This window comes from Ciconia boyciana, chromosome 9 (assembly GCF_034638445.1).
Source record: "Ciconia boyciana chromosome 9, ASM3463844v1, whole genome shotgun sequence".
NCBI lineage: Eukaryota > Metazoa > Chordata > Aves > Ciconiiformes > Ciconiidae > Ciconia > Ciconia boyciana.
The window spans coordinates 34,864,569-34,887,611 of NC_132942.1; the positions used below are offsets into that span (position 1 = coordinate 34,864,569).

The 23,043-nt window shown below is 47.1% G+C and overlaps 1 protein-coding gene across 2 annotated transcripts; it reads right to left on the minus strand.

Moving 5' to 3' along the window:
• Window positions 1-2,164: 2,164 nt before the first annotated feature.
• CEBPA (CCAAT enhancer binding protein alpha) lies at window positions 2,165-5,884 on the minus strand. Of its 2 annotated transcripts, none has more exons than XM_072872170.1 (2): window positions 5,509-5,884; window positions 2,165-4,770 (listed from the first exon to the last, which is right to left on the minus strand). In XM_072872170.1, the coding sequence occupies exon 2, from the start codon at window positions 4,754-4,756 to the stop codon at window positions 3,779-3,781; it is 978 nt and encodes a 325-aa protein (XP_072728271.1). In that variant the 5' UTR covers window positions 4,757-4,770; window positions 5,509-5,884; the 3' UTR covers window positions 2,165-3,778. The 2 variants fall into 2 exon arrangements, with proteins under 2 accessions (XP_072728271.1, XP_072728270.1); XM_072872169.1 differs by having other exon boundaries at window positions 2,165-4,793.
• Window positions 5,885-23,043: the final 17,159 nt, after the last annotated feature.

Consider the following 23,043-nt stretch of genomic DNA (forward strand, 5'->3'; position numbering starts at 1 on the left):
ATCTTAATTTTGAATCATAGAATGGTTGATTCTTCTGCCACTGAAGACCTGTTTAATCTACAGTTCATTTAAATTAATGGAAAAATCTGCTTTGTCTGAGGCCATAAATGATTTGCTGAAACCACACACACACACACACACACACACACACACACACACACACACACGGTGAGTCACGGTTCAGAACATAACTCAAACGACCAGGACTGTATTCCCATGCTCTAACCACTAGATTACAGTCCCTCCCACATATACCCTGCAATAATCTTTGCTCGAATGATAACAGTGTTTCCCCACTTTACACGTTGGACAGCATTACTCAGTAAGGCACATCATACCCGACAGGAGTGCAGCTCTGCAGGGCTGGGGGAGGAAGGAAGCACAAGTAAAAGTCATTATTTTCGCCCATCACCACTAGAACTTAACTCTTCCCTTGGAAAATTACCAGCTCTGAATCCCCCGATTTACACCTAACCGAAAAATAAAATCTTTAATCCTGATCTGCACTCATCTTTTACCCATCCCAAGCAGTGGGTGCTTGCAGACCCACTGTCACGGTGGATTTCGGAGGAGCAGCCTTACCTTTCCTCCACTCCGCAGACTGGCATGAACCCCGCTGGCAGGAGGCAAAGCCCCTCGGCACCCTCAGAGCTGCCCCCATCGGCCGTGTAGCGGGGCCGTGTAGTGGAGTCCTTGTGAGGACATGGCCTACCTCATGGCCTGAGCATCACTGGGTCCAAATCTCTCTGTTTGGGGCGCTTAATTTCTGCTGTTGATGTGCCATGCATGGCACGTTGTGGACACACCATGGGGGCACTGAGTGATGGGGAGCTCAGTTCTCCTGGGTGGATCACGCTCCCCGGGAAAAGGTGGACACGCTTGCCACTGAAGGGGACGGGACGCGGGGCAGCTTTTCCTCGCACGCCTGAGGCGCAGCTCCAGCCCCGCCGCGGGCCGGCCGACGACCCGCCGGGCCGACGGCGCCCGGGCCCGAAGCCCCCGCGGAGGGGAGGACGGGCGGCGACCGGGGGACCCCGCTGACCTCCCCACACGACGCCCGGGCACTGCGCCACAGGCCGGGCCGGGCCGGGCCGGGCCGGACGTCACCTCACCTCGGGGCCGGCCGCCGCCACAGGGCACCTCCGGGACAGCCCGGCCGGGGCCGCCTCCCCCTCACGGCCGCCCCTTCCCGCCTCACGGCGCGGGCCCTATCGCCGCCGGGCCTCGCGCCACCTCCCCTCCGCGCGCCGCCGGCCCCGGCCCCGGGGAGGGCGGGGCGGGGCGGGGCGGGAGCCCCCGGCGGGGCCGGTCGCCCGCGCGCGCGCCGGCGGCGGCTTGTTGGGCGCAGCGGCGGGAGCCGGCCGGAACAGCCGCTGTCCCCGCGGAGGGGCCCGGGCGGAGCCGCCGCCGGTGCCCCCCGGAGCCCGCGCCGTGCCCCACGTCCCGCCGACACCGAAGAGCCCCGGGGCGGCCTCTCTGGGCCCGACCCGGCCGGGGCGAAACTCCCCGGGGGCGGGGAGGGGCCGGGGCCGCGTCTCGCCGGGAAGGGACGGGGCAGCGGCAGCGCCGACGGGCGAGCGGGGCCTGGCCCTGCCCGCGGCCTCCTTTCGCAAGCCCCCGCCGTGCCCCCGGTGACAGCTTGTCCCCTGCGCCCCGCTGGAGACCCACGGCGTCCCCGGGACGGGGCGGCGGGCTGCCAGGCCGGGGCGGGCCGTGGCCGGGGCAGCCGGCGGCAGGCCCCCAGCCCGCGTGCGGGTGGGCTGCCTGTCCTCGTCGCCCGGGAGCCTTCCTCGTCCCTCCCGGCTGCCTTTCGCCGCGTCCTAAAGCCCGTCGGGGAGAGGCGGCGGGCCTGCAGCGCGGGTGGAAGGGTTGAGCGAGGGGTGACTCACAGGCACACATCTGACACCACAAGTATTTAGGAAATTGCCGTTCTCTTAAAGGCAACCGTGTATTTATTTCTCTGGGGCGAAAACGAGGGAGTTGCGCTCCACAAAGGCGTTTTGGTCACCAGTCCTGGCAGGGGAAGCCGGTGCCGGCGGAGAGCGGGATGCATAGTCCGGAGGAAGAGGAGGGCTTTCGCGCTCCTGCTACAGAAAAAGAACTGGAGACACAGAGAGAGGCAGATGGTTATGGTAGAATATATGCTGTTTATTTATGAACGTGACCAGGACTTCTGACAAACTTTATATGCAGCCCCCCCCCCAATTCAAAAAACCCCACCAATGTGTGTGCATATACATACATGTATACATACCCATACACACACACCACAGACGCACACGGCACACGCATACACACGCTCCCAGCACTGCGCTCCCGCTGTCACACTTTCAAACAGCTTCACGTCTCCACCTTGTTCTCTCCTGTCATGACTATTTCACCTGGATGAATTCTTGTGCAGCTATGACATGAGGAAGAAATGCTCTGTGTGGTGACTAGCGCTCCCTGGAAGGGGGCCTGTTTGTTTGTTTATTTTTCTCTCACCCTGCAAGAAGCTCCAGAGTCCAAAGGTGCTGCAGCACCAGGGATGAGCCTCCTCACCCCACGGCAGGCATCCTGCAGCCCCACAGCCTGTGCCCCCTCCCAAGCACCCCTGCCTTGGGGTCGGGAGGCAGCGGCCCGCCCAGGACAACGTGAAGAAGGCAACACACACTCACACTCACCCACCCACACAAATAATAAAATAATGTTGCAGCACAAGGGCATAGTCTCTGTCACCAGATAAGAAAGTCCTGTGATGGCAAAGATCTAAGTAATGCAATAAAAATAAAGTGTAGCTAGTATACACAGAAAGGCTTTCACATTACATGAGGCACAGCTTGGACAGACAGAGACTTGAAGAGGAGCTAAATGTCCTGGAATAAAGCCAAATACACTGAGAGTTCATAGTAAATACCCGCATCGATAGGTATTTATTCATTTGTGCTTCGCCACGTTGTGACATACAGTACAAGACACTGCTGCTCTTCCTTTTGATGGAGGGAGCTCACCATGCTCCCTCGCAAGCTGCTGCTCCGTGTCAGTCCCAGGCTGTCCATCGGTCCCGCAGCGGCAGTGGCCCCTGCCCTGCTCCCAGCCAAGGCAGGGGACAGGGCTCGGCAGAGGCAGCCCAGCCAGGCTGGGACAGTCCTGGCAGCAGTCCAGCAGCTGCCCCACACCTCAGTGCTCCGAACGGGCGTCCGGCGCTGCATGTCTCTCAGCCTCAGCCCGCTCCTTGCCGGCCTCCCCACAGCTGCCCCTGCCTGCTGCACCACAGGCCAGCTGGGGCAGGCCTGGCCGGCACCCCCGGATGCCCTGTCCCTCAAGCCTGCACGTCCATCATCCTTTTTCCTCTTGCCCGGCCAGGCTGGGGGGAACAGAAAGCCCCAGAGCTCCTGCAGCCAGCTTTTAAGGCACATCTGGATTGCTATGCGTGCTTTATTACTATTATTATTATTATTATTGTTATTTACCCTGTGTAGACACGTGGGCTTTTGAATTTCTTCCTTCCCCTCGCCTTTCTCCTTATAAAACCCACCATGTTTTCAGCTTATTCGTCTGTCATCCCTAAGGCACAACCCTTGTAATACTACAGCTGCCTGGCTTCTTGTGTTGGTCGTTAATTGTTAAAAAACAAACAAACAAACGAAACAAACCAAAACCAAAACAAAAACCCCAACCCCCTCCCCCCTCGAAACAATCTGAGATCGCTGCGCTCCGGTACGGATAGCATCTATAGGCGAGCGAGGGCAGCCCGGCAGCGGGCGCGGCCGCCCGCGAGTCCCGGCGCGGCGCGGGGCTAGGCGCAGCTGCCCATGGCCTTCACCAGCGAGCTCTCGGGCAGCTGCCTGAAGATGCCCCGCAGAGTCTCCAGCTCCCGGGTGAGCTGCTCCACCCGCTTGCGCAGCCGCTCGTTGTCGGTGGTGAGCTCCAGCACCTTCTGCTGCGTCTCCACGTTGCGCTGCTTGGCCTTGTCCCGGCTCTTGCGCACCGCGATGTTGTTGCGCTCCCGGCGCACCCGGTACTCGTTGCTGTTCTTGTCCACTGTCTTTTTCGATTTGCTCCGGTGGTCCGCCGGCATCATCTTGAGGGCGCCGGCGGCGGGCAGGCCGCCGGGGGGGTGCGGGTGGTGCGGGTGGTGCGGGCTGGGCACGGGCGTGGGGGGCGGCGTGGGGTGCCCGGGCTGGAGGTGCATGGTGGTCTGGGCGCAGTGGGCGATCTGGTACTGCAGGTGGGACGGGTGCTGCTGCGGAGCGTGGTGGGGGTAGAGGGCCGACAGGGCCGCCGACTTGACCTCCTCCTCCTCGCGGGGCTCCTGCTTAATCACCAGCGGCCGCAAGCCGGGCGCGGCGATGCGCTCGTAGAGGGGGTCCAGCTTGCCGTCCATGTAGCCGGCCACGCAGCCGAAGAGCGGCTGCTGGTGGTGCTGCTGCTGGTGCCCCGGCGCCGAGGCGGCGGCGCCGGCCCCATGCATGCTGTGGAAGTCGAAATCCCCGGCCAGGATGGCCTTGGCTTTCTCCTGCTGCTTGCTGTGCTGGAAGAGGTCGGCCAGGAACTCGTCGTTGAAGGCGGCGGGGTCGATGTAGGCGCTGATGTCGATGGAGTTCTCGTTCTCGCAGATGTCGGCGAGCTCCGCGCCGCCCGGAGCAGGTGCCGCCGCCGAGGGAGCCTCTCTGTAGCTGTAGGCGCTGCCGGGCAGGGGAGTCTGGAGCTGGTGGTGCTGGCCGCTGCTCATCGGGGGCCGGGAATCGACCTCGTAGAAGTTGGCTTGCTCCATGAAGCACCTACAGTCTGCCGGGCATGGTGAAGGGCTCCTGCAATCCAGGTTTCGGACGGGGCGGCGGCAGCGGCGGCAGCGGCGGCGGCGGCTCTACCAAGCCCGCGACACCCCGGCCCGCGGCGGCGAACGGCACCGCGGCACGGCACGGCACGGCACGGCACGGCACGGCACGGCGCGGCGCGGCGCGGCACGGCACGGCACGGCACGGCGCAGGGCGCCCAGAGCCCGTCCCCCGCCCCAGCCCGCCCGAGCCCCGCTCGCTGCCTGCCTGCCCTGTTGCTAGTGGGTTGCCTCGGTCCTGCGTGCCGTATATATACACCCCCGCAGCAGGGCCGGGGATCGCCCTCTAGTGTCCAACCTCCTGCTGGGAACCTTTGACCACCGCGCGGCCGGGTCTTAGCGCCCCGGCAGGGCAGAGCCGCCCGCCCGCCCGCCCTCCCCCGGGAGCCGCCGCGGAGAGAGCGGCCCGCACGCCCCGGCCCCCCGCCGCCGCCGCCGCCCCGAGCTCGGCGGGCGCAGGGCGCTGGGCTACGCCCGCCGAGGAGGCTCCGCGCTGATAAGAGACCCGGGGAAACGGCGCGGGGACTTTGCGCCCTCCCTGCCCGGGGCCGCTCGGCGGGGCTGAGTGGCCAAAGGCGGCTGGTACATTTCCACCGCCCGCTCCCACCCCTGCGCCCAGCGCTCCGACCCAGCGACTCCCCGGCCGCGCTACGGAGAAAGTCTCAAAGTTCACCATCACCCGCGCGTACTTGCAAATATTTGGCCGGCCGGGAATATTGCCCCCGCCGTGTTTGCCTGCGGGACCCAAGGCGCTGCTTCACCGGCGGTGGTTACCTGCCGGCAGCGCCCCGTCGCCGGGCGGGCTCGGAGCAGGCGAGCGGGGCGGGCGGCGCCGCATCCCACTGCGGCCCGGCTTCACCGGCGGGGCCCGCGGGGCTCGCCCGGTCACGGCGGGACTCGCGCAGCCCGGCCCCGAGCGGCGCTAGGACCCGTGTGGGGACGGCGCCCGGCGGGCAGGGGCGGAGACCTCGGGGGCAGCGGAGGCTCCGCGCTGCTCGGTGGTGATCGGCCGGGGCCGCCCTGCCCGCTTCGGCGCTCACTGTCGGTCCGTCAAGCGCGGAGGAGCTGCCCTCCTGGGACGGGACAGCCCGGGCCGGGCCACCTGCGGGCCAGCGGCCCCGGTGCCGCCGGCCGCCCCGCGGCGGAAGCCCGCTGCGGTGCGCTCCCGGCGCCGGCAGCCCCGTGGCTTTCGCCGTACGCAGGAAGGGTGGGAGAAACGCGCGGGTCTCCCCCCGCATGAATCAAGCAAGGTAAATTTAATGACAGATTTTCCAAAATGCACACACAGCACTCTCGACCAGGGTCGGGCGCGGACCGGCTCCCGGCGTTTACCCGAGATAAACCCGGGCGCAGCCGGCCCCGCTCCCCCCGGCGCGCAGCGCGGCAGTAGCCAGGTAACCCGGGCGTGTGCCCGGCCCCGCGGCGGCAGGCTCCGTGGAGACGCTGTTTGCCTTCCCAGCCTCCGTTTCCTGGCGGCTTCGGAGGCGGCGATCGATGCTCCCGCACCGCGGGACTGGAGAGAGGAGCTGCATGTCTCAGCCACCGCCACTCCTCCCCCAGGGCAGCAGGGTATGTCCCTCCAGCAGCTCCCGTGTAAAGCCACAGCCTTCCTAGGAGCCCCCGTTTCAAGCTTCAGCTCGGGAAGGGTGAGGATGCACACGCTTTCCTCCGGCTGCGATCCCCCGCAGCCTGCAGAGCAGATGTAGCTGTCCTCCCTTGCACTCCTCCCAGGTGCACCTTAGGGAGCCCCACGGGCATTTAGCTCTTGCTGGTCCAGAAGGTCCCTTTGGAACTGGCACAGACAAAGGGCAAGTCGAGGCCGTTGGAGAAAGTGCAGGTTTAAAATTGCTACAGGAAGATTTGCAGAGAAAATGATTCAAACACAGCGATGGCTGGAGAAAAAAAAAACCAAACCTGCTGCAATTCTTAGTTCCTGATGTCCTAGTAACACAGAAACTTGTGACAGTAAATTCCTGGCTCAGAAACGGTTTGACAGATTTCTTGCAATTAAAAATAATTGACAAAGTCTTAAACAGGAAACAAAATTACAACATACCAGGAACACACGTTTTTGTATCACACAATACATGTGTGTGAACCTCTGTTTCATGAGCAAAAGCAAGGCCAGCGGAGTCAGTTGGCTTTTGCACTCTAGTATCCTCTCAAGAGAATGGATTCTGTAATTACAGCAGGGAAACATATTAATTTACCAACTACAGAATATACTTTTCACCTTTCACTATCAACAGAAAAAAAAATCCTAAATTCTTTTTATATATAGTCAGTATTTTCTAAAATTATATGTGCTGGCTTCAATGCAGCAGCAGTGCCTTGCAGGGGTGCTTCAGTCATCCACAGGGAGCTGTAGCATCGTCTAAACAACCAAAGCACTGGTAAGGAGAACTCTGAACAAAGTCATGATACAGAGGAGAAGCCTCGAGTCTGTGACCAGAGCAAGTTTTGGATGCTTCAGAGTGGAGAGAAAAATATCCCAAACTGCACCTGACTGTCCAAATTCTGCTTGTTCTACTCAAGTTTTTTCCCAGAAAATGGACAAACCCAGAGCTGGACTTTTTGCCTGCTGGGAGAAATACTGACTGGAATAGTTGCTGTTGAGCAATTTATACTCGGAGTTTTCGAAGGGCCTTATCCGACTCTGAAGTCAGCAGAAAAAGGAATAGGCCATGGACATTTAAAATAAAAGGTCAGTTCTGCATGAAACGGCAGAAGCGTATAACTAAGTTTGTCATTTAATAACAATACCTATGCCTCTGTAGTCTTAAAATGCTCTCACATTTTATAATCATTCTGAAATTAAGGCCTAACCACATATTAAAAGAAATTCAAAGTAAATCAGAAAGTTTAGGATCAGATTCCATTCCTAATTACTGTAATTAACGAACAAGTCCCCACAATTTAAGGACTGGTTTGCTCAGTATTTTTTTTACATAGACCCCTTTTATCTAAGTTAAGAACTTTTAAATAATCTCTTTTTACATGAAAACATAAATTCCCGTTCAAATTGTTTTAATATGGTATAAAATGAGGTTCCCGGAGTTAGACAAGGAAGACAATTCTTTGTCTTTTTATTGTCCCTCCTTCCTTGAAGGCAAATAAAATGTTTAGAAGCTGATCATCCCTCAGACAAGCACAAACGCATATTTCCACATTCATATCAGCAGTGACTGATACCAAAGATTTCAAATCTAATGTCAAGAGAAAACTTTTGTTCTCGTTGCTTCAGTTACATGTGTCAGGGAAGTAATTTAACTAAAAGAGGAAGGATGTCTGTTGCATACTATGGATCCCTGAAGCAGTGTGGCTGTCAACTCTTGAGGGTGCTATTCTTCCATCTCAAAGCAGATTTGGCTGTCTAGAAGCTAGGGGAGGATGGGAGAAGTGCTCCACAATTCAAAACAGCACCAAAAGTAATTTATACAGTGTCAGCTGTGCTGGTTTCTGCTAGTAGGGAAGGAAACTGAATAGAAAAACATAATCGTGGAGGAATGTAAATATCTGCTTTATATAAGTGAATTTTGTGACTGTTACGAGTTTTTAATTGCACCAGAAGACTGAAGTCTCTTCATTTCACCTGAACTTGGCTCCTGTGCTGTTCTCAGGCCTTTGACTCCCATGGGCTGCAAAATGGGTTACCTGGCTACAGGATCCAGGCTGGCTTTAGAGGCTGCATGGGCAGTGCAGCGCTCTGCTTTCTGATCCAACAGCTTGGAATTATGTACAGAACATGGCATGTAGCAGCCCCGTTAAGAATTAGAGTGCTATCACATATTTATTTTACTACTTTGTTAAACTAGAGTATTTCATTGCTACTGACAATGCTCCAGAATGTCCTGTCTGCACGCAAAACTTCTTGGGGTGAATGCCAGCTTGGCCCAACCTCTCCTCTCTCCCACCTGCAGAAGGGGTGGGGGGGGAAAGGAGACAGATTTGGCTAGGGCAGAGATGGGCGCTGTGGAGCAGAAAGGACAGTATAGCTGTCCTGGAAGTGACAAGGGGACATTATCCTCAGCTGGGCATAGTGCTGTGCCCCAAGTGCACCAGGGGAGTAGGCAGGGATGGAGCACCAGTAGTTTCCTATGCGAATAAAGAGCTGGCAATCTACCATCTTACTTCTTGCAGTGTAATGAAACACAAACTTCTCCCCTCTCCTCTGTTTTCTGCCCCAGGGAAGGGAAACATGATACTGCACATAAAAGCAGCCACACATGACAATTTTCAAAGGAAAAGGCTTTATGTGCCAAAGCCTTGGAGGCCGGTAGATCAGTATGCAGCATGGTATGACAAGTCAACTAGGACCTTCCCTTCAGCTGGGCAAGGCAGCTAGTGACTGATTACCATTTTTGATGTGCAGTTTGGTCCAATGACAGATTATTTAATTACTTATCATTATAGCTTTTCTCCTTTGGAGAAACACTGTTTACAACTCCAAGGTGAAACAACTCAAATCCATGCTATCTTCTTCCCTTTTTGTATCGTTCCCCTTGTCTTCAGGGTCTCTGTGACCATGTCCTCAACCCTTGCTGTCCTTGCGCTCTACTGACTTCTGGCTCCTCTCCTGAGAACTCAGTCCTTTGCAATTACCAAGCTAGCTGACTGGGAGCATCTTTTCACTTCCATTTGCCCGATTACTGCTCACCTCCATTCAAATGGCGCGCATAACCCAATCTGTTTCCAGCTTGTCACCTGTAATCATGTACAATCAGTCTGTGAAGTCGTAAGTGGTTTATCCATTCACAATTTTTGCATGGTTAATAAGCCATTACATACATAGTTCCTCTTTTATAGTTAGGACCATATTTCACTGACCGTATTCATGGTGCTCAGAATATTCCGAATGCTTTTCAAATACAGGATTAAGCTCTGTTCCAAGGAACATACAGTTGAACTACCACAAAAAAAGGATGTGATAGTATTTCTCCTCACCTCTCACTGTACTGTTTTCTTCTGCAGTATTAGGCCATCACCTTTGCCTCAAGACTTCCCCAAATCATGTTTACAGTTCTCCTACTGGTTCGCATCAATTATCCCCTTGCTCAATATTTGGCCTATCCACAAATCATCCATTCTCTCTCTAGTCTTTTACCTCAGACTAAACAATAACCTCCCTTCTTTCACACCTGAATTTACTTTCTAATCTTCTGTCTACCTTACAAACTTCAGTGGTTTCTCTCATCATGAATAGCTCATGCTCTTTATTTCGTTCATGCTTACATCTCCCTGGGAGGTGGAGCAGTGTTGTTACTCTCTATTTCACAGCTAGAGAGCTGGAAGACAGAATTACTTGCCAAGGCCACACAAGAAATAAGTAGCAAAGCTAAGAATTTAATCTCTTCTATGTCCTGAGCTAATATCACAACCAATGAACATGCAAAAGTTTGACTACTGCTTCCCTACAAATGAAACATTTTATTTTTCACACACTTCCTTGCTATTTTTAATTTTTTTTAATGGAAAAGTTAAATCAGCTTTTATCTTGAAATAAATTTATTTCTGAAGTCAACTGCCAAGAAAACGTCATTCTTTTCTTTTTGATTTTTGCCATTGTATCCTTAAGGGAGCATGTAGGAAATACAGCCTTTTTTTTTTTTTTCCTAGACCCTACCCCTGGTCTATTGAATTGAAGACTCTCATTGACCTGAGTAGGAACTGGTGCAGCCCCTTAGCTGGCATACAAATTATGCAGCAGAATAGTAATCGGGTAGTTATGGTACTCCAAACTCAGTTCCCAACTCTGCTTTTAGGGGCAGAGTGTTCTCAAAATACTCTCTGAAGATTATAACTCTTGGAATATGGCCGGCTACTTCTCATGGCGTCATCCAAGATGTAATCCAAAACCAGAGATTTAATCTCCTTGCAAATCCAGAAAACTGGAACATAGCTTGTACCTGTGTTTGCACACAGGTGACACCAACTTCAGGCATTTAATTTAGATGCTCTCAAAGCGCAGGGAACTGCAGGGAACTTAGGCTCACAAATCTCAATGTCCTGAACTGCACTTAAAACTAGATACTGAAATAACAGGGTCTCGATAGTCTTGTCATGCGTAAAGTCAGCTGGACTGCACACCTGGGCTAGCATCACTATTTAACAAAATCCTGCTAGTCAGAGCAATAGCATCTCCTCACTTGTATGAGTAATTCACTCTGATACCCAAAGAGTACTATGATTATCAGCTCCTCCTAAAAATACTCATTTGTAATACTAACTAAAGTAGCAGCTAAGGCTAAGCACCTATATTGGTAACTGTTCCAGAGCACACCTATGTGAACACTGTAATGTGACACTGAATCACACAAGAAGAACATACCCTTGTTTGTCTATTATACATGTGTTCTGACTTTGCATTAATCCTTTGAAAATATTCCTGTAGTCATCCTGTAACGTTATTCACACCTGTTCTTTTAATGCAAAAGGTAATTTACTGGGGTAAGCTTAACTTTGGCAACGTGTAAGGAGACCATGTATAGTCAATCCCAAATCATCCAGTTTTCAGAAGGTACATTTACAAAGATGGGCTAATACATTTTGAGAAGGCTACTTAAGTAATGAGGAACCTTGCCACTGACTTAGATGTTACTTTTTGCTGACCTCAAAAGACTTTCAAAAAGAAGATGGTACAGCGTGGCTCAGGTTTCATCACTCTTTCTAAGTAGTTCTTGTTTGCACTCTGGACATTGTTCTGGGAGTATATGCAAAAACAAAATAAAAAGATTTATCTTACGGAAATACCAAAATATGTTAGGCACTTTCCAGAAGTATAGAAAAAGACCCTTTGCTATACAAAGAATTTACAATCAGAAGAACAAGATATGAAAAGTGATAGCGATGGGACTGGAAAGGAAGAGGAAGACCAGCTTATAAAAATAGAGTCATGCCATTTCTTAATTATGTATTTTAGTACGTGACATATCCTGTCACAAAACTTAGTCCCTGGCGCGGACTAAGTTCTATGTTCTCATCTACTCTAAATCAACTTTACTCCCCTTTAGGGGAGACTGTTACAAGGATCAAAATTAACTAAAGAGTAAAAATGTGGTAAAAAGTTACATTCTGTAGTATAGTACGAATATGAAAGCCTCATGCTGTTTTTCCACAGACGAACACATTGCTGAATCCATGGCAGGCTTCAGCGGGATGAGAACTGCACGAGGCCTCTCAGAGGACTCAAGGATCTGGTGAGCTTTTTACATTTCTCTTACATTGAAGCTATTGTGTGATTCACAAGTCAGACAATGGGATAGCCTCGCTACCCAGTAGCTCATAATTTTTGATTCCCAGCCTGCAAATATTCAATGCTCAAAGTATCTATGGAATTAAGGACTAAGACCTGGAAATATGAAGATAATGCACCTTTGGTGCAACCCTTCTTTTATTAAGGTCATAAAGCATTTGACTTCGGTGGCAGAAAGGTTTGGGGCCATGCTTGAGTCATATTTTAAAATGTCAGGTTTTATAAGTATTGACTCTATACTAATAGAAAGCACTTTTACTGCTCAGTGTGGATGCCGTCTTGTATCTAAAAATTTGACCTCCCTGTTGAGCTAAACTCGGCTTTCTCTAATTATCCCACTGCCAGCCCAGGGATTACTGGCATGAGTAATCTAAGCAGGAGTTGGCCTACTAAATGAAAAATGTCAAAGGCAGCGAGAGGGAAGAGAGTCACAAGGAAGCTCTGCAAAGTTCTTAGAGTCACTCGGTGACATCACCAATGAATCCAAACCGTGATCAAAGCAACCACCAGCACCGGGGAACAACAGACGCACAGACGAAGGAAGCAAGTCAGAGGCGATCTCAGCTTGAAAATGATCGCAGTTTTGTTATCAGTTTCAAGCTAATAATAGCGATACTTCTGGCATCAGAATTTCCCTGACTCTCCTAAGAATAATGACTGCACAAAGATGAGACTTAAGAGGCGGCTTACACTTACGAGCTGCCATATGGTGCTGAAGGTCCCATCTGCAGCATGTTGACCCTGCCACAGAGTGATTTAACCTCAAGACTGACCATGCAGCAGGCTGATGGGGCAGCACTGGCTCTCTTGCAACCACTGGTGGGTGACATGAGAAATGGCCTGTGATTCCCTGCAGGGATTCCAAAGGTCACTGGAAAACATCCAGCGAAAGGACCTGGCACTCCTGCCTGCTGAGGTAACACCTATTCTGCCTTCTAAGCCTTCATAGAAAGAGAGGTTGCACACAGTAACATTCAGCATGCCAGTTCTGTTCATAAAAATAAGGAGACATTACTCGCCACTGCATGAGGTTCACAAGACCTTCGCATTTACATTTTTCTGTTCAAACAGGAATTTTATGCTTCAGGTAAAACAAGTCTTTATCTTAAGTGCAATAAGAGTTAATCACAAACCAGGTGAGTCTAACAATCAGTAGGTTTTTCCTGAAAGGATCACAGTCCCATAATAATCTAGAAACTAAAGTTGCGAGGTTACAAGGACATTTCAAAGTTTTAGAGGAAACAGGACTGGCTACCTCAAGTTATGATGCTTACAAACAAACCATTCCTTCTGCTTAGTTTTTAAAGGCAGCTGACAGCTGAGCTACAGAGTGTTTTAAATAAATATTATCAGAATTCATATGAATAAAATCAGAAGACTTCTTCTAAAGGAAGCCATCATCTTTTTAATTCATTTTATGGAAGCATAAAAATGATCTTTTGTTTGCAATAATATTTCAGAAAATAAAAAGCCAGTGACAGTGCTAGGCTGTTTGCAAGATGTTTTGGTATCTAAATCCTTGTAAATGCTGCAAAGGCACTGCCCTTCAGCTAGGAGGTAGCAACAAAGTCATGGGACTTACATGGCCATATAGTTAATAGTGGAGCTATGTATAATCAAAGCTAATAATTCAGCAAGAGCCCAGGGCTGAGAGGTTTCTAATTCCAAACAAAAAGTCCCTGCAAACTACTTGTGTTTCTAAGTAAAAAAGGAAGCAGCTATGAACTGGATTCCCATACTGCAAAAATGTTTATTTTTTTCCCTTCTACTGCTGTAATTGAAGATAGGAAATGGGAATAAGTTTTTGGAGTCTAAATTATTCACTCGAAATAATTCTTTCAGGCCTAAACAATTAAACTAGATGCTAATTTTACACAAATTACATGTAATATATTGACATGAGCATAAATCCTACATTCCTTAACAAACCCCAACATTCTATTAATGGGGAAAATGAGCAGTACAAACTGCTCACATTTATGACATAAACATCGTAAATATAACACAAAGTGAAATTTAACATGGCAAAGTAAAATTTAATTTTAGAAAAATAACTCCTATATTCTTTAAAAGCAGGCAAAAATTCCAGATTTTTAATTACATGAGTTGCACGGTTCTAAAAAGAATTCATGCAGCATGTTTTAGTGTTGGGTGCTACAGTACTGGGTTTTATTTTACTAAAATATATGATTTTAAAAGGAAGATGATGATTTAAAAACCTGCATGCCACAGAACCCATAGCATGGTGAGGATGAATCCATGCTGATTGTCTGCAGTCTGACACTCAGCTGCCAAAAGAGGACAGAAAAGTGTAACTCAGCACAGAACCCTGCTGCTCCCTGTCAGAGAAACAATTGCTGGCAGTTACCACAGCCAACACAGATGGTATTTAGGTTGGATAAGACAGTACAGCTGATAGTGGGTCAGTATTTTCCATTAAAAAAAGAGGCTATTCCACACCAGCATGAATGTTCTGAGGCCTTTTAGAAAGGCTTAGTAGATGGAAGTATTTATATAACTAAGTGCAGGGCTTATGGATCATTTACATTTAACTTAAGTCAACAAGAGATCATTTACATCTATGGTAGGGTCTACACCACATGGGAATTACTTTTCTCCTTTATTAATAAACTGAAATAAACATCACTTACCCAGCTCATCATGTCATTGATAAAAGTTGGAGGCTCCCGTTTCCTTATTTTTTATGGAAGTGCAAGACACTGTGGGCCTCCTAACTTTAGTTGCCCCTTGTACATAGCTGTGCAAGCTCAGCTGCTGATTCCACTGGATATGCAAAAATTGGTGCCTGTATTTTATGGAAGACAATCAAACCCTAAATATCTGTATCCCTATTATGAGAAAAGGCTAAATTTCCAAACTGTGGGAAATGCTGCAGGTAGAGCCCAGATCTTCTGACACATCAACTGCAAACTCAGTCTTCGGGAAGCCACACTTTGCCCCAGTGCCCCTTGCCTATTTGTTTCAGTGGGCTCAGAGCTATTCAGTCAAATCTCCCTTGCAGCACTGAAATAATTCTAAGCCCTTGGATCTACATATTTTGGTCAGGGCTAAAAAAATCCATCTGATGGTAGAGTATCAGAACATGTGATGTATCAAATTTTAAGCCTACTCAAAATCTTTCCAGAAATCTATTTAAAAATACTCAGAAAGAAAGTAAAAGCATGCATGCTCTTCAGTTTTCCTATAGCTCAGCTACCAATGCTGCTACAGCATGAAGTATCTGAGAGTCGTCTGTGAACTCGCACTAAACTTACGGCCACGGGTAGTGTGCCTTCACATGATGAAAGCCAAAGACATACAGACTGTTTCAGAATATGCTGCAGTATTCTCTCCTGATGCCATACACTAGTGTTGAATAAATGTCCCTACATTAAGACAGTGTTCACATAAATTAAATATTTTGTTATAAACTTTCTGTGCTTAAGGCATTGCCATTTGTGCCCAAGGCTTTCCAGTTATTTATGGCACCAGCGTAGCACAACATCCCACATTAGCTTGTTAGCAGAAAGGTAGTCTCTCCTAGCTGGAGTCCTCTGGGACTGGCTGCCTATGTGCATATTCCTGCTAGGACTACACATACACCTGTGTGCACTCATCCTGTCTTCATTTTGTTCACAGGAAGGAAAAGACCAGCATGTGTGCTACACTCCTCAGTTTTGTCTCGCCTGCTGAGTCCCTTAATGTCAAAGGGCTTTACTCAAGAGGAAAAAGAGGACAGACGTGAGGTGAAGGTACACGTAAACAACGTACCTCGAAGAATTTCATTTCCTGGTAAGCAAAGTCCTTTTCTCCAACTGCCAAACCACACTTCCACCGGGACTGTCGGTGACTTCAAAGCAATGCCTGTACGCCCTGGAGGAGGGCTTCAAAAACCTGGACAAACAATTGTGACTTTTACCATATTCATTGTGTGCTTTGAAGGTTTCTACGATTGTGTACACCTTGGTAACGTCCCCTTTGGAATGTGTATGTTCAGCAAATACTGGGTATGCAGAGAAACAGTCTTCAGGGAAGCCACCGTGCTTTAGTAGAGTAAGTCTCAGTTTCTGCCAAGTGGCTGCTGGCATTATATTGCCAGTGCACATGCAGCACTGGGAGTCTATGAGAGCAGGTTCAATATGTTTTGAAGTGTTCTGTGTTCCCATCAACTTTTCCTTTCCACGTTACTCTTTTTTTGTCCTGTATTTTCGCAGACAGGCTGTTCCCTCTAAGTCATCAACATCAACTTTGTTGTAATATTGCTGATCCTGAATTCTTTACTCAGGCAAAATTCCTGATAATTTCAGTTGGTGTCTTAATTGTGTAAGAACTTCTGAGCAAATAAATCATGCCTGATGCAGGAAAACCCCACACAGTGGCTAAACAACTCAGAATGAGGAGAGTTTCCTCTGTAGAGAGATCTGCTGAGATGGTTTTTAAGGCCAGTGAGGTGCAGAAACATGACCTCAAAGGACATGCTAGTGATGGAGGGAGCATAAAGCTTCTCCTGACTATCAGAGGGAAATCTGATCTAGTTACTTCTGAGAGGAGAGAAAATCAGATGAGCCCTTCTCCAGTGTCATTGTTGTCCCTGGGACACGCTACCAAAGTGTTTTTTTTCTACAAATTTGGCTGCAGTGTTTATATTCAATAGAAACCTAACACTAGCTTGTGTCTGGTAAATTCACTGTGACAGAGATATTCAGGTGCCTGCAAGTGTAAGTGTAATTGCTTTGTTCTTCTGGGAGTCTATAGTATGTTAGAAGGTATGCAGAGCCAAAGAGCAGAGAGCTGTGCCCCACTGTTTCTTTGGAATTTGCTTCCATTTCAGGAGGCAGAAAAAGAAAAAACAGTTAACTCACCAAATGCAGAGAATCAACTTTCTGGAAGGAGGATGGCACTGTTGAGGTAAATACTTCTTTTCTGTTGGGGACAAGAGATAGACTCTACCTGCTTGATGAAAGTATCACTGTTGTTGATCATCTAGCACAAAATTCTCCTAGATGTTAGTAGCAGGAGGTCAATGACAGACATGCTGTAATTGCCAATATACTTTCTCAAATTGTCCTCCCACATATTTTGTATGATCCAGGCATAAATAACTAATTTTCTATTCACTTCTATGAACAGAAGTGAGGCAGAGTAAACAATCAGGTGGACTATCCCCTGCCAGGTGACAAGCTCTTAGTTTCTTTTTTCTTTTCAAGTGGCTGTTCATTGAGCTTTTTATGGTATTTCAGAGGTCATATAGGTTGCAGGGAATAATAAAGCCATTGATAAGAAAGAAGTTTGTGTCCTCATTCTCCCAACACCATGAGACTGAAGGATAAACAGAGCTATGTCTCTCCAATTTCATTGCTTTTCTGGAAGGGTATTTATTTTACTCTTCTGTTCTGAAGAACCATTTTGAAGTCTGGATAAAATTCATGCCTAAAACTATTTACTCTTCTTGATAACATATGCATAAAGTAAAGTCTTCACTAGAGTATACCCTGTGACAAATAATGCCCTAGTAATTATGGGTGGGGATTTTCATGTGGTGACTGATGATGCCTTGGAAAAGAGCCATGGTACTGTGCATTCAGAAGCTAAGCTATCTAAATCCTTGCAGACCTCATTTATGCTTTTGGGAATATAGGACAGGTGTGGCAGTTACTAAACCTGGATACTTGAGAATTCACCTCTTATTCCCAGGTGTGGGCCATTAATTCTCGCTCAGACTTGTTCAGTTCTAACAAGTCTCTTTTGAACCAGATTTTATATGTGCACATAAACACACAGGATACATAGCATTTTCCTTTCAATCCATTTATCTACTTTGTTTTTACTCATCTTTGGCTATGCAGCCTCACCTTACCTAACATTTTACATACACATGGCAGCAAACCCCAATATTGATCACTGGCAGCCTACAAATCCCTGTCACATTCTGCAGATACCAGAAGACTTGCAGTTTGCATTGTTTAGTACAATTACTGAAGAAGTTCAGGTAAAACTCAAGACAAGCCCCAGTGAAATTCACAACAATGGCTATACCAATTTTACGTGGATCACTAGGCAAAGCCAGAGAACACTCAAACACAAACACAGGTTGATAAAACCTGTAAAATCCCATAAAAAACTGTAAAGGAACATGGTGCTCCTTCTTTTTGTTACATGCTCTTCCAGAAATCTGAACACTATGCAGTGATGTAACACACCTAGAACCTCCTCCCAGACCAGGCATTCTTCAGGGACATGCTTGATATTTTGAAACTCAAATACCTGCAAGAAAGCTTCTAATTCTGTATTCTGATACTTCTATAGAAGGTCACAGATAGTAACCCCAGCTGCTTCGCTCACTTTGAAGGGACTTGTGGCTACTGAACACTAATGTATACCTGGTCATCTTTATTTACTTACAATACGTTGGTCATCTTCTAAGCAGTCTGCTGGAATACCATGAAGAGAGGGGATGATATAGTTATGTGTTAAATTTTGAAAAAGCACACATTTTGTGACAGTACTTTTATGTGCAGACAATTGTCACAAGACGACAAAGCATTACTCAGGGTAATGAGATGGCATTCTACCTCCAAATCCCTCAAGAGGCCACTGCTGTAGTGGTACGCTTCTCAGATCAAAGTACCATGTTGTGAAATGAAACATCAATATTGGAGAACCTGAGCTAGTTTGGCTTGAAGCACAAATTCCTGACAGCATGAGAGATAAGCATAGGCTGGGTAAGAGTTTCACTAAAAAATAAATTTATCATCAACAAGTATTTTGTAGCTATGAAAGGGATGCCTCTGATATGTGACAAAGAATCCAGCCTACTAACAAGTATAGCATATAAAAAAGTGAAAATTGCAAAAATGGGCACACCTTTAACCTATGCAGCTGGCTAGTTCTAAAAGTGCTAGCTAAAAGTTTCTGATTAAAAAGTTTAACTTCCTGATAACAGCATGAAATGAAAATACTGCAATTAAGGAATGAAATCTCAGGGCAAAACTAATGCAGATTCTACCTAGATGAAACCAGTCCATCAGGCATGAAGTACCAATCCCCCACTTAAAACTGTAGAGGAAATGAGAACAGCTTTAGCTGGAGAGGTGTGACATGTAACACCTATAAAAGTGACAGCTTGGGTTTCTAGTAAAAGCAATCATCGATATATTAGTTTTCTCAGACACTATAAGATTTCTGCGTTAGCCTGATTCATTTTGCTATCACCCAATAGCCTGCTGAAGATGTGGGGGAGGGACCAGCTGTCTTTTTTTTTTTTTGTCCTCCTCCATTTGAGAAACATTCTCTTTATTCTGCCCATGTAATTGAGTTAATCTCTTTTCAGAAACCAGTATGAGTAACTCTAGATATCTGGATAACTTTAATATTTTGATAACTGCAAATAAGGGAAGTAGTACTGGAAGATGCAGAACTAGAAACTGGAAATACTTAGTTGCAAGACTTATTAGCTGCACAGAGAGAAAGAACAAAGGCATTGGATTCTTCCTGTAAATGAACTCCAGGCAGTGTTACAATAAAATGGATGTTTGCTATTAGAACAGAATGGCTCCTTTCTTTACTTAGTATTTTCTAGAACAAAAGCGCTGTAACTTTCCAAGGCTATAGTGAGTCAGTGCTAGAATTAGAAGTGCAATCCTGAAATAGCGATCACCACTAAGCAATGTTTCCTCTCCTTTCTCTTCACCTATTCAAAAAGGCTACCTCTGACAAATCATCTATTAATAGACAAGTTTCTATCATTTAAATTATTAAATCAGATTGAAAAAACACTCAGAAATTCTGCGCTTAACAAGTGTAACCCTTTTCAAGCGAATAGACAGAGGTATTCATAATGCTTTTTCTTTCTGAATTTAATCTTTTTGAAATATAGCCAGATTCCTGGTAAATGAAACTCAGCAGTCCTTCTGCTTTCTGAAGCATTTATAACCTCAGCTCTACAAAATTTAGATTTCTAACAATAGGATTTTTGTCTTGGTGCAGGTCAGTCCTGAATGCGAAAAGTAATTCTTGTAATACCAAAATGCAAGGGCCATTAACAGAGGGATGTTTGCAATAATAAGATTAGGGATAACCTCTATTACAGACTTCATATTTCTGGGATATTCCTGAATGAATGTAATTTGCTTGGTGATCATAAGGAATGCAATCATATTCAGAGAGTCTTTCTGTCATTTTGAACAAATCTAGGTTGAGAGAATAGGGGTAGCAGTTAGAAAGAAAAGCTTTTATTTTGTTATAATTCAGTGCATTTGCCCTCAAATACATTAACACACTGTACCTCACAGCCTGGAATGGTGTGTTTTTACCTAAGGGCCCTATTTATTTCCACTTGTAAAATATATATACAAATACATTTATTTTCCTCTCTTCTAAATCACTGGAAAGGAAACGACTGACTTCTCATCTAGAAGAATTCAAAGGCAAGGATGTTGGACCAGAGGGAAAAACTACACAGTGGCATCATGTGTGAAAAGTAAACCTTTAACAGAAATGTGCAAGTCTGAAGTAAAACAATCCAGTGAAGGCTTATCCATGAGGGAAATAGAGGCAAAGAACAGAATGCTTACAGAAAAAATGTATTTTTTTAAAGTGTAGGTTGTAGTCCAGGGTGTTTGTGTGGTTTTTATTTTAGGACAAAGAAATAATTGCCCATGAAGACAGAGGTAACACGCATAAACAGTGGAATCAGACACAACAGAAATTATTCAAACAGCGACAAAATAGTTTTCACACTGTAAGTGGAAGGCTGCGGAGAACTTCTTAAATGCTTTTGTAAGTGTTAAGGGAACATACTGAGTGGGTAATAAACAGGGACATTTACTCCAACAGGCTCCTCTCCCCTTTACACCTTCTGCCTCCAATTCCCACAGTTTCTATTTCCTCAACAGCCTTTCTGCCTCTAACTGTGATTTGCTGTAGATTACTTGAAGACACTGAATACCTGTGTAATATTTTTCAAGGACTAAAGTCTTTAAAGAATCATGAGACTGGATTATGCACGTGAAAATAAGATACTATTACAATATTATCTATAGTTGTACAGGCAGACTGTTGCTATAGGAACACACCCAGAATCAGAGTGAAAAGGACTCCATCCCAGCAGGGAACAGCCCGGTTGCAACACCCGACTCCAGAGCTACTGCACAGCTCACATAACTTGTAAATAAGCAGGTAAAGTGTGTATTTCAATGCCACATCTCAAAAGCAGTTGCCCATGTATTTCTGTGATTACTTTTTAGATCGCTTCCATCGTATTCTATTTTTACTGTAATGCTGTGGGAAAAACAAAGATCCTGCAAACACTGAAGTACACTGTGTGATGGTTTTCCCGTAATAGGATACAATGCCAACCAAGTGCTGGAGCGCCTTACGTGCATGAAATTATGTGTGAGCTTTAACGTTTAAAATAATCAGACTCTATGAGAGTAAGTTGGTCTACATTTTATTTTCTTCATCTTTCTTTGATGAGGATTAATGAATGAATGGTCATAAAGTGCTCTAAAATCCTAGGAAAGCACTCTAAAAGCACACACTTACTGAACTATTGTGAGCAAAGGATCATGTTTAATGCTTACCTGGAATTTTGCTCTAGCTATAGATGGATGAGTCATTGTCACAGAAAATGTAACAGTTTCAGCTGAGAAACAGAAAAACATTAGAGATGTTAAAGCAAATACTTGATGACTGACAAGGAAAAGTATCTTCATGGTAATGAGCTGAGTAAAACTGTTTGCCCAGACTAATCCTCAGAATTCTTCTGCAAACGTGGTTTATTTTCCACAGGGCTTTACAAAAACAACAACAAAACCCACACACAACATCAGACAGCCATAAAAATGGCACATACAAATAACTGTATCTACGTTACTGAGCTCTGCAACTGTGTTTACAAATCTGATTCTTCTCACTTCTTTGGCAGACATAAAACCTTTCCCAAGCAGGTCTATGTGCTAAACTGGAGTAGCACACAGATTGGTATTTTTTCTCTCTGCATTGAAACAAAAGCTACTTCTTCCACACTACTGTTTTCACTGTCTGCACACTTAAACTTGTTCAAAACTTGCTTGCCTTATGAACTGATGATTTTCAGAACTGCCCACTGCAAATACGCACACCTATGTATTGAAGTGTGTATTTCCATTCAAAGAGCTATAAGCACATCCTGTGCACATACAATTTATGAGATGCGAGCATATATATTTTTATACTGCGCTTGTTTAGGTAGAACTAAGGTGATGTGAACCAAAGTGTCTGGAAAATATTAAGGGCCAAAAAAATTCTTCTCTACAAAAAGTGAAGTATTTTATAATAACATATGCATATACCAGTGAATCAGTGCATAATCTTCCTATGACATTTAACTCTATGATCGAGATGTTTCCTAATCTGCCAGCGTTTAGCTTTTTTTTTCCAATAAGTTTGAAAAGGAAAATTAACTAATAATCTATGAAATTTAGGAATTTGCCATAATTTCTGTTGTCAAGAGAACAGCTGCAATTTTTATTTGATGTCTTTGGTATTCCTTTCACCGTATCTCACAACATCCTACAGAGGCAAACCACACAGCAGCTACATTGAGATGGAAATACACTGCCAGGTGTTAATTAACAGCCCAGGAACAATTAAGAGATGCCAATCAGTACAGAAACACAACACCATCTACTTTGATGCCCTCGGGACACTGGCCAGTTTCGTGACAGTTACCCCCAAGAAACCACCCAGCCTGGCCCCGGCCGGCGGGATGGCGGCAGCAGCCTCGGAGGGGACCGAGACCGCCTTCTCCCTCACGCATGGCCCGGGGATGAGCTCCCCGCGCTGCCTGTGAAGGGACGTTATGGCAGAAACACGGGTTCAGCTTCTTCCCCTCAGGCTGCGGGCAGAAGGGAGGTGTGGGGCTTGTCTAGAGGTGCCACCAGGCTCCTCGGCCCGGAGGGCAGGGGGCGGCCGCCTGGCTCCCCACAGGCCG

What these genes read in the sequence shown, in the direction of transcription:
- CEBPA (XM_072872170.1), bottom strand. Translation starts at nt 4,756, where the DNA reads ATGGAGCAAGCCAACTTCTACGAGGTCGATTCCCGGCCCCCGATGAGC.